Source organism: Odocoileus virginianus, chromosome 29 (genome assembly GCF_023699985.2).
Source record: "Odocoileus virginianus isolate 20LAN1187 ecotype Illinois chromosome 29, Ovbor_1.2, whole genome shotgun sequence".
NCBI classification, from domain to species: Eukaryota; Metazoa; Chordata; class Mammalia; order Artiodactyla; family Cervidae; genus Odocoileus; species Odocoileus virginianus.
The window spans coordinates 25,248,634-25,265,729 of NC_069702.1; the positions used below are offsets into that span (position 1 = coordinate 25,248,634).

The following is a 17,096-nucleotide window of genomic DNA, read 5'->3' on the forward strand; positions in this document are numbered from 1 at the left end:
AAAAAAAAAAAAAAAGAAAGAACTCCATTGCTCAGTTTACAAACATCCAAACCCTACTTCATCTGTTTTTGTTGTAATTAGTCCCCTCCAATCTTATGGAATCCCAATTATTAGATTTAAATGATAAGACTGCTGTTATCACCTACTTACAGCAAAGTCCTCTTAGTAAGAGAAGGTCACCACTTCCCCCTGCTTCATCCTTTACAAAGAAGAAAATACTACTCTCAAAATCTTAAAAAGGGAAACCAAAACCAGGGATTAAGTGAACATAATATCTATTTTTATTACGAAAACATTAAATTTTGACACATTGCTTCATTGCTTTTTTAAAAATCTATGATCTGACTTAAACCTATTCAGCAAAAATGCCAATAAATTATATAAACCATAGTTTGGGTCTTTTTTAAAACTAGGAACATAATATGTTTTATAATAATCAAACAATAATACTAAATCTGAGTTGTATGAGCTGTTAATTTGTAATGTGTTTTAATGTTTCGCTAAAAATAAAACCAAAACCAAACACATGCTAACACACCATTGGAAAAGTTTCTCAGAAACCTCCTCCTCTTCACTGCGTGTCTGCAGCCTTCTTCACTGAGGCACAGAACACTGCCGTGTCAAGTGTCAAGGCACTCACTCTCAACTGTCTTGTCCTGCTCACATTAGGAGTCATACTGGGTGAAGGGCTGATGATGTATTACCCCCAGACCATGCTATCTTGCCTGTAAGTATATCCATTTCTTCAAAAGGAAATCATTAGCTAGGAACTCCAATACTTAATTTAGAAACAGTGATTCCAACATACATTAAATCAAATGTGTTAGTACTTAAAAGTCACAAATTCTGAAAAATAAAAACAGCAGACAAATACAGAACTTCCATAAACAACCAATGAACTAAGGCAAATAGCACTGCCACCACATGCCTGAAAAAAATGGTATATTTTTGGTGTCTGTAGTTCTTTGCAAATTATATTTTGGGACAGTCTGGTTCAATAAAAGATGTATATTCTACATAAAGTTAGAGTAACAGGATTATCAACATGGGTGGCATCATTTAAAAAATACATCAATAGTCATATTAGTGAATGTTTTCCACTTGGTTTCTAAATCTTTATTTTCTGTGGAGGCAAACCAAAGCACTGTCTCAAGACTCCATCTTCAAAGTTACAATATAGTCTCTTTAAAATCCTAGAGATTTTAAAGCTAGATATGACCCTGTTCCTTGCCATCATCTTCATCTTCATCATCCTCATCATCTTGGTCTCCGGATTCAAGTTCATCCTCTTCTTCAACCTAAAGGGAAAATATACATTTAACATTATGAAGATCTGGTCACGTCACATTCAACACAAAATGACATATACTCTGTGGATAAATTCTTTAGTAATTATAGTAGATTACAGGGCATCTGATTTCCTTGATTTAATATTCAAGGTTTCCTGTTATTTTTAATATAAGACAAGATACACAGGTTAACTTGCTGCCAGATGGATACAACTCTCTACATATAAACCTGAACCAACACAGCAAAATGGGGATGGTACATTTGGATGGTGAGTGTCTCTGTTACCACAGGAGCAAGTCACTTTCCAGGCTCAGATTCCAAAAGAGAAGAGTTAACAAAAGCTGGAAATTGCATCTAATCTGTGTCTTAAGTCAATTCACATACCTACAAATCTATGCCTGTAGTATTGATATACAAGCCTAACAACATTCCCATGACACAGCACAATGTTTAAAAACACATCATAAAGAAACACATATAAACCATTTTTGGAAACATCGCAATCTTACTGGATGACCAAGTTCCTTGAGTTTATTCTTTAATGAAAATATTTTCTGATCTTGATCGGCCAACAGCACCAAGAGATCATCTTGTTCTTTTTTAGAATCTGTAATGTCCACCTCGAGCTTGTTTTTCTCATTTTGTAAGATGGCAATGGTACTGTTAGATGAATCCAGCTGCTCTTTAATAGCAGTTCTTTCCTCAGACAGAGCTTTAATTTCATTCTAAGAGAAGAAAGGTGAGAATCACAATCAAAAATTAGTATTTACTCTCCTACGGTTTTAACAAACATATTCTTTCTATGACAGATCTCTGTACTCATGCAATCTGAAGAGTTTGGGGTGAGGTGTTGGGGGGACAGGAGATTTAAAATATACACATACACAAAGTCATCTAGTAACATGAGAACTTATGTTAGGCTATACATCAAAGATGACTGCTGTGAAAATCAGAGTTTAACAACAAAAAAATAGTTTTAATTATCTACTCCTCAAAAAAAATCCTATTTCAGATAATCAGAGGAATAAATAAAGACATTTTACATGCAGAAACATGTAAAAACATCTTACAGCAGAAGCCTGGTTAGCACCAGAGTTAGGACTCAAATTTAAAAAAAAAATTTATCCCAACTTCATATATACAATTAAATAGGAAAGAAAGATAGCTTCAAGTAAAATCCATAGCTTAAATATAAAATACTTTCACCACAATCCAAAAGGCAAAATCACACATTATCTTTCTCTTGCAGTGTTTTAATTCCTACCTTTCTAGTTTTATTACCGTTACCTCATCCTTTACTTCATCCTATCTATTTTGATTTTTCTGTCACACAATAGGCTGGCAGGATTTAAGGTGTCTGTATTCCTTAGCCTATGGCTTGTGTATTAGCCAAAGCTATACTCCTTGTTTCTTACTGTGATTAGAGATTGGTAAAAAAACTTAACTCTTTTTACTTTAACTAAAATATGTTTTTACTTTCAAGTATACTCATATACAACCTTATTTTACATATTTGGTACCATTATTTGAAATAGCATTTAGAAAATATTCATTTGTGCCACTTTTAGTCATCAAAATGGGAACGGACTTATTGTGAGGTAAGATTACGTCCCATTAACTTTCTTCATAAATCTAAGAATTTGAAAAATTAAATGAAATAAAATCAAATTCCCTGGAGTTCATTTCACATAAAATACAATGAATAAAAAGTTTCACCAAACCAACCTTTAACTCTTTAGTTTCCTGTAATAATGCTGACAGTCTTCCTTCCACATCAGTAGTTTTTGTAGCTATTACAGTTTCACTCTCTCCTGGTACAGGAGCTGATTTTGCCTGAAAGTAAAAATTGGGAAAAAAATAAAGTTTCTTTAAATTTATAATCAATATGAAATTCTAATGATGATTTTTCTTGCTATTTTGAAATTTTATTTCCAGTAACAGAAAAATCTAATTCTTTCAGTATTTACCCTCAATAACATGCTCTCCCTAAAAAGATGAGCTGCCTTTAGAGTGGAGCAGGAGGCTGGGTCAGGAGGGGTGTGGCACAAGCTCTCATTAGAGTATAAGGAAGGTTGGTTTGAGCAGCCTCAAGGCCAGATCAGGCAGGTTATCAATGACGCAGCTCTAATCTAGCTACGGCAAAGCATTTAATATGTAGAGAATACTCTTCAGTCTTTTCCTCATAAAATTCCTATAAGTTAAGACTATACTATCATTTCAGAAAGACATATGGGGAAATTGAGTTGCATGCCATTAACTGGTAAAATGCAAGTATTTTCTTAAGGGTTATAGGAAGTTATACTAAATCAAAGATTCTCAGTCCTTCCCTCATCTTTTTTCTTTCAAAATACTGGACAGTGGTGGTGTTGATCTCACAAATACCTTAAAATGAGGAAAGGGCTTTGGAACTGGAAGAGGCAAAAGAATTTTGAGGTTCATGTTAGACAAAGTCTCAACTGCCTTGAAGACACTGTTGGTAGAAATATGAACATTAAAGGCAGTACCAGTAAGGGCTCCTAAAGAAAGAGGCAGGCTGTAGAGAAAGTTTCTATGGTCTCAGAGAAAACACATGGCATCATAAACAGAATGCTGGTAGAAGTACGGATGTTAAAAGTTTTGGTGAGGTGTTAGATAGAGGTGGAGGCTTCCCAGGTGGCTCAGTGGTAAAGATCCACCTATCAATACAGAAGACCCAGGTTAGATCCCTGGGTTGGGAAGATCCCCTGGAGTAGGAACTGGCAACCCACTCCAGTATTCTTGCCTGGAAAATTTCATGGACAGGGTCGCCTGGCAGGCTGTAGTCGATGGGGTTGTGAAGAGCTGGACACAACTCAAGTGACTGAGCATGCACGCACACAAAGAGAGATGAGGAACATGTTATTTGAAAGTGGAGAAAAGGTGATCCTTGTTATAATGTGGCAAAGAACTTGGCTGACTTGTATTCTAATGTTGTGGAAAGCAGAACTTGTGAGTGATGAACTATTCTAGCTGAGGAAACTTCTAAGCAAAGCATTACACATGTGACCTGGTTTCTCCTTGCTGCTTACAGTAAAATGTGAGAGGATAAAGACAGATTGAAAAAGGAATTGTTAAGCAAAAGGGAGTCAGAACTTGATGATTTAGAAAATTCTTGGCCTATCCCTACTGCAATCAACGATAAAGCATGTCCCAGTGAAACACCAAGTGTGTGCCTGCACAACCATTTGTGAAGAGGTTACTCGTGTGACACATGGACCCAATCAACCTATCTGTGCAGAAGCTGGAACAGAGATGCGGTTCCCTAGGAGGGATCCAGGAGAACCTTCTTGCTTGTTGGCTTGGAACCCTGGAAATTGCATGGGTCACCAATAAGGTTTTTGATAATTTTATACCAGCAGAAAACCTGCCAGCTTAGACTGCAAGATGGGGTGAAATATAAAATACCAACAGGGACTTCCCTGGTGATCCAGTGGCTAAGAGTCTGCCCTCCCAATACAGGGTCCAGGCTCAATGCCTGGGTCAGAGAACTAGAGCCCACACACCGCAACTAAGACCTGGGGCAGCCAAATAAACAAATAAAATGCCAACAAAATGAACCACAACTAGCTGATAAAACTGACCTGGCAAGTCTGACTATAATACACTGGCCAAGAAGCCTATGTGTCTGAAACTCTGGCTAATGAATACCTGAATGGAAGGTGCTGACAAATTTGCTTCTTTTCCATAGTGGCTGAGAAATAACCTCCTAATCGTGCATATACTACCTTTCAGAACAATAAAAAAATAATAACTTACAAATGCTTCAGTTTTCTGTAACAGCTCCTGTTTTTCGGCCTGTAGTTTGGTAATCTCCACAGACTGTGTGTTTAACTGAGACTTTAAAGTTGCCAGTTCCTAAGGGACAAAAAAGTTGGGTTGAAACATTAAACAGTATTAATTTCATCAAGGAAATGCCTATTTACAGGAAGAAATTATTTCCTTCCTTGGCCTCTCTAAAATCATCACTTCCAAGTTTTAAAATTTAAGTGAAAGAACGGCTCTTGAACTTTTGGTTCAAGATGGAGAATTAAATGCCTACATTAAACATGTTCACTTCTGCTTTCTTGTAAGATCCAGTGTGAAAAATCACAAAGGGAGGACAGAAGGAGGAAAGGAAAAGGTGGGAAGAAGGGAGGGAGGAAGGTGGGGAAGGAAGAGGGAGAGAGGGACTGAGAAAGGGCAGGCAGGAGGGAGAAAGAAGCCCACAGGGACAGAGAATAAGAGAAGAGAAAATAGCACTAAACTGTGGAATTTCAGAAAGCAAATGACAGTGGTAACCGGCCGCACGCCTGCGAGGGCTGAGACAGAAGCTGACCTTTCAGAAAGCCACGCTGCTGCCTGGAGTGTAATGCAGAACTACCAAAGGCCTGGGAACCTGCACCACCAGATGTTTTCAAACTGTGAGTAAAACTGGGGTCAAAGACAGTAGGGCTGGAACTCCCCCGGGGATAGAGTGGATAAGACTCCGTCTTGCAATGCAGGGGTGGTGGGTTTGATCCCTGGCCCAGGAACGAATATCCAACATTCCACGGAGCAACAAAGTCCACACACCGCAACTAAGACCCGATTCAGCCAAATAAGTAAAAATAACAACAGTAACAAAAACCCAGCAGGGTTGGTTGAAAGTCTGCTTAGAGATAGAGCACTGAATCCCTGTCCTCACTCATGCCTCAGGTAACGTTTCTTTTTCTCTTGACTGAAGACTAGAGGTGTATTATTTGGAATGGGCGAAATAAGATGGTTTTAGATTAGGGGGCCACCAAACACTGATGAAAGTAGTAGTACTGTGGTGAAAGTGGTAGAATTAACTGAAAGTTTATGTATTAAGGCTGAAGTTTCCAAACTTCTTGCTCACTCCCCTCAAAACAAGTCCAGGAAAATGAAGCAATTCTAACAGTGGCTCTCCACCGAGGGCAATCTTCCCCACGATATCTGGCAGGTGTCTGGAGATACTAGGATGCTGTCATGTAAAAAGTTTTTTATTCTCTTAATATTTTCTATCATGAACATACATGTCTTTTCTCTGACTGTTCTGTTTCTTCACTTATCAAAGTGGTTATGTAAAAATTACAGACCATTTGGTCTTCTTTCTATACTCTGTTTTACTATATATTATTAAAAAACCCTACAACTTATTTAAAATATATCAATTTAAAAATTGTTACTTGGGATTTATAGACTGAGAGTATATATTAATAAATTAATTTATTTTCATTTTAATATAGTTTTAGATTTCATAAAATCAGAACAGCATATTAACTCTTCCTCATAAGAACAAAACATTATGGCCACATTATTGGAGAGTTGTAAATCATTATTGACAAATTATTATTATTTTTTAAAATGTTTCATTGTAGAATCCACTCTAGGGTACAGAGACATTACCAAAATAAGACATTTTGCTTCTCTTTGTCCAGGCATTCCCATCTGATCAGGCACGTCAGAGGGTGAGGACCAGCTGACTACTAGAGAAGGAAGTCAGTCCTAGGTTGGCCAAGCTGTTAATTTCTTTTTTCAGTATTACTTTTTTAAAAAAAAGAAACATATATTCCTTTTATAGAAAAGGAAGGAAGGAGAGGGGGATGGAAGGAAGAAAAGGCATATTTGCATTTCTAAATAATAAAAATTACTACAGCAGAAAAAGTTATTTTGCTTTATTTTTAGCTAGTCATCTAACTGAGATATATACAAGTTTACCTTCTGTTTTTCTCTTTCCAATTCTAATAACCAACATTTTTCTGGATAGAATGATTTAAATGCCCAATACATTTAACCAAGCAGTTACCAAGAAAATTAAGCACAAGATTTTGTATCTTCATATTTGAAGCTTATAAACATATTTAAAGTTTCCTTAACTGCTTACTGACAATCTACAAATAATCTGGGTAAGATGCTGAGATCTATTAAAAAGAACACCATTGAAAAATAAATATACCATAAAAAGCAAAATACCATTACTGTACAATTAAAACAGCTTCTGTATTTTCAAATGGCTTTTATTTGATAAAGAAGTGAAGATGCCTGACAAAGCAGTTCTAGATTAATGCAGGGCCGTTATGCTATTATAATTAAAACAAGACAAAACAGACCCTGAATCAAGCTGAAAAGTTACCTGTTTTAACTCTGCAATTTGTTCAGAATCTCCTGCTGTTGCTGAAGACTGCTCATTCGTGCCAGGTGATGGTTGGGAAGATTTCTACAAAGAGCAGAGAGACAAACTGTGAAATAAATTCAGTTTAAACAGTTAGGAAAAAGCAAAACAAAACTGTACACATATAAGCTATGCCTGGTACATGTATACCAAAAAATTCCACACTGACATTTAAAATTTTATGCCCAAAATAACATTTCAACATAGCACATCTTGTCAACAAATTTTCCATAGCTAATCAACTCATACCAAGTAATTTATTAAATCTAAGCACTTAACTGAGATAATATGAAGAAAAGAGCATAAAAGCAGGTATTTACTGAGTGATTTCCATATATTAAAAGAGCTTCATATGGAATACCTTATTTAATTCTTGCAGCAATGGGACAGATACCACCACAACCATTTTACAACTCAGGAAACAAGTATCAAGAGGTTAACTAAGTTGCTCAAATTCAGTTAGCTAGGATACACTGATGCTTTAGACAGTCTGACTCCAGAGCTCACATTTTAAAACCTTAAAATGATACTTTAGCTTAAGGGATCCAGAAATAAAAACAAGCAGGATAATGAGAATTATTTTTGACCTCATTTAAAAATAACACTCACTCACCAAATTTTCAATCAGAGAGTCTTTTTCAGCCAGTTGACTTTGTAAAAGTTCCCGATTACTTTTTAATTCTTCTATCTCTTCTCGCAGCCTACTAATTTCTTCCGGCTGAATGCCATTCATCTGAGCCCCATCACTGTAAGGACCTTGATGTTGACTGTCTTTTCCTGTTAGGCATAAAATTTCAGAAGTCAGCATGAAATTTTTCATTTTTTGAGCTGACAATTCAAGTATAAAATAAATACATAATTTCCTGAATAATTACTTTGGAGGCACTTTTGTATGCACATTTCATCTTTGCAAAACAGTGCACTGACAAAAATAATGAACTGATGATTTCAGGGCTTCTGGGAGGAAAAACAGCATAGTCTTAAGACTAAACTGGCTCAGTGATCTAAAATTAAGAATTATAGTAGTTTCAATTCCAACTCTATCAATTAATATAGGAGAAAATAAAATCCTTTTAGAAATCTTCACAAAAGAATAGCTTTCTATACGGCCTAAAAGAACTGATGAATTATTGTCATAAATAGAGGAAGCAAAAGTTATTTTCTTCTGAAAATTTTGGTCACCTTCACATAAATAAACTATGTTTCTAAGTAGCTAGCATTCCAATCATAAGCAGTATAGAAAGAGACTATTTACAAGCATTTGAGCCCTTAGCATGTGCCAGACACCAAACTAGAATTTTATACGTATTATTTCATTTAAATCTCAGCTCCACTTTGCAGATTTAAAAAAAAAAAAAAAAAGGAAAGGGTAGACCAGTTATTTGAAACTGGCTATACATTAGAATCACCTGGGGAGCTTGTAATAATCACTGATGCCTGGACCCAAACCCTAACTAATTTAATTAGAAACTTCAGTGGAGGGGAAAAAGAAAGAAACTTCAGTGGGGGTCTCAGTATCGGTATTAAAAAAAAATCTCAAGGGGTCTCAATGTGTAGGCAGCTAAGGTTGAGAATCAATGGATAGCAAAGAGATTGGACTTCAAACTCTGACTTACACTTGTGTCACAGTGATCAAGGTTAAAGAAAGATGAGTCCACAAGAATAATCTCTTGGGGACACTACAATAGGAATGGCTAGCTACACTTACCGAGCTGTACTTTAAGAAGATTATACTGATCCTTGTGTTGCTGAATCTGAGATACTTGCTGTGTGACTGCTGTCTGGAGCTGTTCATTTTGACATTTTAATGTAGAAATCTGCTGCTTTAATTCCTCCAGTTGCAGATCCTATGAAACAAAACATAATTCTAGTGATTTAAATTCATACTAGTGAGCATTAAGAAGAACAAATGAAAAACCAGAGATTACTTTGGATGAGGATATTAAACTACTCAACAGTTTCAAAATCATTCAATAATTAAGCAATAACACATTAATATATGTACTAAGGCCAGTTAATATGTAGCAGAACTGTAAGATTTCAAGGCCCCACTACATGACACAACCTGCAATCTCACTGTGAGTTTTGGTTTGGAGGGCAGGGTGGTGGTGTCAATTTTAAAAACTTCATTTTATGATCCATCAAACTAAAAAGTGTGTACCAAATTATTTAAGCTTAGCATATATATGCACCTCTATTACTTTTAACACTAAAAGACAAGCAGGAGACTTCCCTGCTGGTCCAGCGCCTTTCAATGCAGCAGGTGTGGGTTCCATCCCTGGTCAGGGAGCTAAGACCCCACATGCCTCCTGGCCAAAAAAACCAACTCATAAACAAGAAGCAATACTGTAAAAAATTCAGTGAAGACTTTAACAATAGTTCCACGTTAAAAAAAAAAGACAATCATAGAACATTTAGAATTTCAAAAAAAAGCTTTCACTTCTAATCACCTCCTAATTTAACTGGTTGAAATGTGATCTGTGTCTTTATTTTCTTCTAATTTTTTTCCAATCCAGATTTTTTAAACTTATCATAATCAGTCCATACGTCATTTTTTAACCTTTAATTTGCCTACTATTCAATCATAATTTCCTCATATTAATCAGGAGATATAATTCATATTCAAAAACAACACAAAGGTTGCTCTCCAATTTTCTAAATGATAGTATCATTACAATAAATATCTTAGTCAATATAACTGTTTTCCTAAATTTTGGAGAATTTCCTTAGGATTGATTTCCAAATATAATTCAGAGTTTATATAAACATTTTATAGCTCTTGAGGCTTGTTGCCTAATTGCCAAATGGTATTCTAACTGGTGAGAATATTTAAAATTAACATTTCTAAAGAAGAGTCATTATAGTAATTGTGTCAAATCACTCTTTTCTTCTTCCAAATCAACCATATTTATCAGCTCCAAGTATAGGCTATAATATTGCCTTCCAAGTTCTTATTTCCCACTGCTGTAAAGATTACATTTTCCATCTGGAAATGACTGTGATTTTGTACTAAGATAGATGAAAAATTCTAATAATCATGAACAGAGTAATGATTCAAATTTGGATCATTCAAAGATGATTCTAATTTACTAATTTGCTTATAAACTGAAAAGCTCAGACTGAATGCTAAATATACCTCCAGTGTATTTTTATTCTTTTTTAGAGTTTCATTCCCAGCAGTATACCTTGTGGAGGTACACCAAGTGGAGGTGGCTCTCATTTACAGGGCTCCACCCTAAAGCTCTTACTTGCCACACCTGCCTGAGCTGTGCACAGTCAGCAGGGGGCGGGGAGCAGGAAAGGGATGGTGGACCTGCCTCCCATGAAACCGTCTTCAAGACCCTTGAACTTTAACACCAGTAATCTTATTTTACAGATAACACTGCAGCACTTCCTGGGATTCCATTCCAATAAAAGTATGCATGCCACAATGAGGAATTAAATGGGAGAAGAAAACCAAGAAACACAGCTTGAAGGTATGTAAAGAAGCTAAGGTGCTGAATACTATGTAAGTGTGGGCTTCACTGGTATCCTGCAGAGAAAATGTCAGTTGATGATTCCGAAACTGTAGTTTCAACTTAAATCATCATTACCCACTCTAGTAAGTCAGTTTCCTCTACTCTGTAGGGATACTGTGAAAATTAAATGTGACAGTGTTTAAATGTGCTAAGTGAGCACCCACAACACAGGAAACAAAAACCAGCAGTCACCATCATCGTCAGCTCCCTAATATCCACTCATCACCAGCATACCCTTCCTTCTCTCCAGCCTTGCCTCTCAAATTTCCCTTTACATAGCCAGCAAAGGTTCTGTGTACATATCCGTAACACGTGCCTTCCTTCTCTCTCCTTTTGCTGAGCTCAGTCATAGTTATCCTTTTAGGGGGACTCAGCTTCTGTTTTCCTCAAGCTCTTATCTAGATAAATTATGTACTTCTCAGTGCTGCCATACACTTCTGATTATCTTTACTAACTAGACTTGCTAAACACATATTAAGCTTTCAGTTTGCTGCATACTCAGATGCTTTTGAATTATTTAGGTAAACAATGAGTTTTGCTTTGTGTATCCTCTTGCATTTAAAAATGCCAAGAGAAATTCTTCCCTAAAGCAGAAAAGTATGAGTGCTTAGTTATGTCCAACTCTTTGCAACGCCATGAAGTGTAGCCCGCTAGATTCTTACGTCCATTGGATTCCCCAGGCAAGAATACTGGAGTGGGTAGCCATTCCGTTCTCCAGGGGCTCTTCCCAACCCAAGGACTGAATCTGGGTCTCCCGCGTTCCAGGTGGATTCTTTACCATCGGAGTCACCAGGGAAGCCCCAGAAAAGTATCTAAACTTCTAGTATAACAGAGACTGTGTATCAGTACGTACTTGCTCTCGAATCATATTTTTGTAGTGAGTCACAATACTGTCATGCTGCTCTAATGTTTTCTTCACCTCTTCTTCTTTTTTGTCTTCTTCACTGGACTTATAAATAGCCTTAGTAATCACACCTATAAAAGAAGACATTTAAAAATACTGCTTTATTATCAAGACTTATCAGTAAAAAACATATGGTTGGGAACAGTCCCTGGAGAAGGAAATGGCAACTCACTCCAGTATTCTTTTCTGGGAAATCCCATGGACAGGCTACAGTCCACGGGGTTGCAAAAGACTCAGACATGACTTTGCAACTAAACAACAACTGCATGAGAGATCAGAAGCCATCTTTCCAATCTTACTGAGTGCCAAAAGTCCTTCAATGGGCTACAGACCAAGAGCTAAAAAAAAGATACTTTTAGGCTTATCATATAATCTGCATGCATCCAGAATATACATATAAAATAAAATCACAGGTACTTTCTAATGAGTGTCAAAATGAACTCTTGTTGTCTTACCTTCAAGTTCTTTTACCAGTTTTGTAAACTCATGATCAAATATCATGTATTCTGGACTGGGGAAGTTTGGCTGGGGTTTCTGAGACGCTCTGGAATACAGCTCATGTTTGCTAATAAATCCTAGTTTCTCTATGAAATTCTCTTTGCCAATCCTCTTCTCTATCAGTTGTTTTAGTTTCTCTCTACAGAGATAAGTATATTGAGATGCTTAAGAAGTCATAACAAAACAGAAAAGCCTGGTCTACATTATGCTTTGGCAGAAAAAAAATTTATCATTATCTATTGATGACATCAGCAAATCATTTTCCCCGTACTTACTTCATATAGGTCTCAAGAGAGTTATCATTGAAGTAAATTGAAATGCCCAACAAAAGAGCACATAAGCCTTGGACCAACTGTTCCTCTTCTCCAAGATTTTCTGCAATTTGTCCTGTAAGCTGAAATCTTTGTTAAGAAAACTAACGGTTCATAGTATCAAGAATACTTTGTTTTACAATTTGAATCTGACATGTATTTCATGTAAGTTTCAACAAGAAATTCTATACACAATCTAAGAAAACATAGAACAGTGGTATACATGTACACCCACCCCACCCCCCAACACAGCTTAAGCAAACATCATTATCACCTTAACCATTTAAAAGTCTGCAACATAAAGAGAATGCAAACATTTGAGGCATGGAGCTACCTCTAGTTGAGAAGAAGAAACAGAAAAGATAGAAAAGATAAATACTTACATGTATCTTACTAAAACATAAAGGATACAAATGGAACATTGGCTGAATTGTGAAGAAAGTGTGTCACTGCAATGGGGCAGTTGCTAAGCCAGGTACAAAGCAACATCAGTAATCCAACTCTTGTCTGTATTTTGCTTCCCTGCAATAAACAATTTAGCAGAAATCTTTTTATGTTTTTCAAACCTGAAGTTGCCCTAAAATCCCTCCCCATCTACATAAAAAGACATTTAAAATCTTATAAAAGATGTGTCAGGAATCTGGATTTTAAAAATTGAACAAGAAAATGCACTCATGTGTCCTGTTTGGACTGCACTTCCAAAACAGAGAGCAGAAATTAGACTTGATCCATGTTTACAAGCATATACCAGGTTATCTAAACTATTGTTAGTGGAAAACCTGATATGCTCAGGAAGAAATGTATGTGGATGCTTATATCAATCTGAAAACACTTTAGCATAAATTTGCTGGCAAATTTAAAATGTTTCAATAGGAATTAGAAAAAAACTAGAAAACACAAATTCTACCTCCTTCAAATAATTTTTTAAAAAAAGACATAATCTCCTGAATTGTTTAAATTCCATTAAAGAATATATTTCTCTAACAGGAAAATAAATAAACCACATTACAAACTCCTGAGAAATGCCAAATTATGAGAAATAACAAGCATAATGGAGAAGAAAAAGATTTATTTAAATTAGCTAAGTGTCTCAAACCACTAACTATACTGCTGCTAAGTATGTTAAACAATACTGAAAACTAGCATGTCCATCAACATTACACTTTCCTAAATTTTCATACAACACATTTAAATCCCTTATATGAGGTATTTGCTTAGCTCATAATATTCAGTTCACTTCAGTCACTCAGTTGTGTCCGACTCTGCGACCGCATGAACCACAGCACGCCAGGCCTCCCTGTCAGCATCACTAACTCCCGGAGTTTACTCAAACTCATTCCATTGAGTCAGTGATGCCATCCAACCATCTCATTCTCTGTCATCCCCTTCTCCTCCTGCCATCAATCTTTCCCAGCATCAGGGTCTTTTCCAATGAGTCAGCTCTTCGCATCAGGTGGCCATAATATTGCCCTTGCCCAAATTACACTGTGGTGTTGGAGAAGACTCCTGAGAGTCCCTTGGACTGCAAGGAGATCCAACCAGTCCATCCTAAAGGAGATTAGTCCTGGGTGTTCATTGGAAGGACTGATGCTGAAGCTGAAACTCCAGTACTTTGGCCACCTCATGTGAAGAGTTGAAATAAACTGAAAATAAAATTTATTATAGGAATACCATTTGCAGGTACCAAACATGCTGACATTGTATAAACAAGGGCATCCTATCAAATCACTGACTGATGTCTGAGTAAACAAAAATGGAACTAGGTTCAATTCTGAAAAGTATGTCCTTTGGGGTCTAGCTGAAGGTTAAAGAGAGCAAAGTCAAACATAACTGGTTAGAACCAGGCAGAAGATAGAATGGAACACCTTGTTTATTACAGCAACAATTCTGATTAGGAATGAACCTACTCAGAACTGTATATGTACACCACTATGTGTAAAAGATAGCTAGTTGGAAGCTGCTGCATAGCGCAGGGAGCTCAGCTCAATGCTGAGATGACCTGGGCGGGCGGGCGGTGGGATGGGGGAAGTGAGAGGGATGCTCAGAGGAGGAGGAGTATATGTATACAGATGGCTGATTCATGCTGTTGTACAGCAGAAATTAACACAACATTGTCAAATAATTATCCTCCAATTAAAAAAAAAACAGGATATTAGAGGAGTCATGGAGGGCTCTTTTTATTTAGAAATGAAAGTTCTAAAGATGGTCTCATCAATAGGATAATAAGAATAGTAACAAGATGTTAGTTTTAGCAGAAATTAACAACATTGTCAAATAATTATCCTCCAATTAAAAAAAAAAACAGGATATTAGAGGAGTCATGGAGGGCTCTTTTTATTTAGAAATGAAAGTTCTAAAGATGGTCTCATCAATAGGATAATAAGAATAGTAACAAGATGTTAGTTTTTTAATATATGATTTAGAAAAAATAATTCACTGCTATATCATGATGTCATTTTAATTATAGTGAAGCTAACTGCTATTAAAATCTCTCTCTCCTGGACCTCCCTGGTGGTCAGTGGCTAAGACTCCGAATACCAATGCAGGGGCCCCACATTCAATCCCCACAATCAATGCTGCAACTAAGGGTTCATATGCCACAGCTAAAGATGCTGCCTGCCACCATGAAGATCAAAACGTCTGTGTGCCCCAAATGAGATCCAGCACAGCCAAAAATAGAAAAAAAATCTCTCTCTCACTGTTATCAATTATCCCCCACTGTAGAAACAACCAAAGTCAAATGTTTCTACATGTTGACAACATGGATGTACTCATTCTACTACTGGAATTTCTTCCAGCTTGAAAGAATAAACAAATAAAAGTATCATTAAAGGGAGCCTTAAAAAAGTGGGAGAGGCTAAAACTGACCAAAAATCTAAGTTTGTTAGCTAGTGAAAAATGCTCTCATTTTTTAGGAGGGAAAAAAGCTCTGTCTAAACTAAAAATGTTTCAAACTACTGTTGGAACCTTTGTCTATCTGAGAATACTTCTGCCTACCATTCACAAACTGCATGATGCATTTGAGTTACACATCTACTGAAAATAAAAAATGGCTGAGGATTATTTCAAATCTTGTTGCAGAGAACCTCGAACATTTCAGAAGAAATAAAGTATTATTCCTAAAAGTACATTAATAATAAAAAAATATGTAAAGTTAACACTTTAAACAACTGGTGTTTAAGTACTAAAATGAGGTTCAAGAGTATTACGATCAGATTTACTTCCTAGTGGTGGGCTCTGGAGACAGAACTAATAGGAAAGGGACAAGATGGAACTTGTGGGATTATGAACACTATGCTGCATATTTTGTCTTGGGTGGTGGTTACAGAAATGTATTCAACCATGAAAATCATCAGACTGAACACTTAAGGTCTGTGCATTTTACTGTTTATAAATTATACTTTCCAAAATTTCCCTTTTAAATCAATGATATGCACACTTATAAAATTCTTTACTTAGTACTGAAAATTCTGACAGCTAAAGCTGCCAAATCTGTGTGTGAGGTATTAACACGCATTAAATCATGCTCATACAAAAATACAAAGATACAACTCCCAATAGGGCCTCAGTTATTAGTATCCACGCTGCATAATTGAACACATGCTCAAATATGGAACTAAAAGTACACACCTTCTGGGCCAAATATCCCAGAAAACAGATCAAAATCAAACACAAATCACACTCTCCCCCAGCACACATCAAAAACGAATCCAAAATGGTAGTGTAGCACATACGTAACACCCAGAATAACTCAAGATGTTTAAACTCTTAATTTATACTTACTATTATATATTTTCAATAACCTATATAAAAGTCATCATGTTCTTTCATACACTGATTAAAGATGAAATTTTTAACTCTTAAATTTTACTACCTCTGAAATGGTTTCATTGGAAATAAAGCAGCAAGCTTGGGTGAAAAATCACACCAAAAACCCCAAACCAAGGAATTCCAGAAAGTGCAAGCATCCCCAGAGGAAGCACAAGGAGAGCTTCAGACGCTCACTCCCACAGTGAGCGTGGGAGTAACACCACTGCAGGACCGCCCAGAGAGAAACCCAAGAGTCAAGGGTAGAGATTAACTTGCTGACACAAACAAGTGTGAGTAGGATATAACTTCAAACAAGCAGTTAAAAAAAAACAATTAACAAAACCCAAGACAAAGAAAAAGGCTGGCTGTAGGAGGAAATGCCTAAGCCCAAACAAGTGATACATACCCGTCGGTTGATCTTATCACCCTGCAAATTATACATTAAAGATTATTTGAAAATATTACTGCTTGAGAAAAATGTATACCTAGAAAAATCCCTCAAATATAGTCTCTCTAGCAACCCAAGCCAACAGTTTGGAACAGGATAGATCTAATCTTTTATTATAGCAACGTATGTACATTTTAGAGGAGAAAGG

General features: G+C 36.4%; 1 protein-coding gene across 2 annotated transcripts in view; it reads right to left on the minus strand.

Annotated features, from left to right (window-relative positions):
• Window positions 1–258: 258 nt before the first annotated feature.
• Window positions 259–17,096, minus strand: part of USO1 (USO1 vesicle transport factor) — an 80,628-nt gene continuing 63,790 nt past the window's right edge. Inside the window, exons 14-25 of one of the 2 annotated variants that reach the window (XM_020904142.2) lie at window positions 16,907–16,927; window positions 13,102–13,212; window positions 12,655–12,773; window positions 12,337–12,518; window positions 11,831–11,952; window positions 9,168–9,306; window positions 8,073–8,236; window positions 7,421–7,504; window positions 5,065–5,163; window positions 3,016–3,123; window positions 1,800–2,015; window positions 259–1,298 (exon numbers count right to left, since the gene is read on the minus strand). In XM_020904142.2, the coding sequence (XP_020759801.1) occupies window positions 1,209–1,298; window positions 1,800–2,015; window positions 3,016–3,123; window positions 5,065–5,163; window positions 7,421–7,504; window positions 8,073–8,236; window positions 9,168–9,306; window positions 11,831–11,952; window positions 12,337–12,518; window positions 12,655–12,773; window positions 13,102–13,212; window positions 16,907–16,927 (1,455 nt within the window). In that variant the 3' untranslated portion in view covers window positions 259–1,208. The remainder of the gene's footprint in view (window positions 1,299–1,799; window positions 2,016–3,015; window positions 3,124–5,064; window positions 5,164–7,420; window positions 7,505–8,072; window positions 8,237–9,167; window positions 9,307–11,830; window positions 11,953–12,336; window positions 12,519–12,654; window positions 12,774–13,101; window positions 13,213–16,906; window positions 16,928–17,096) is intronic. The other variant, XM_020904144.2, reaches the window with a different exon arrangement.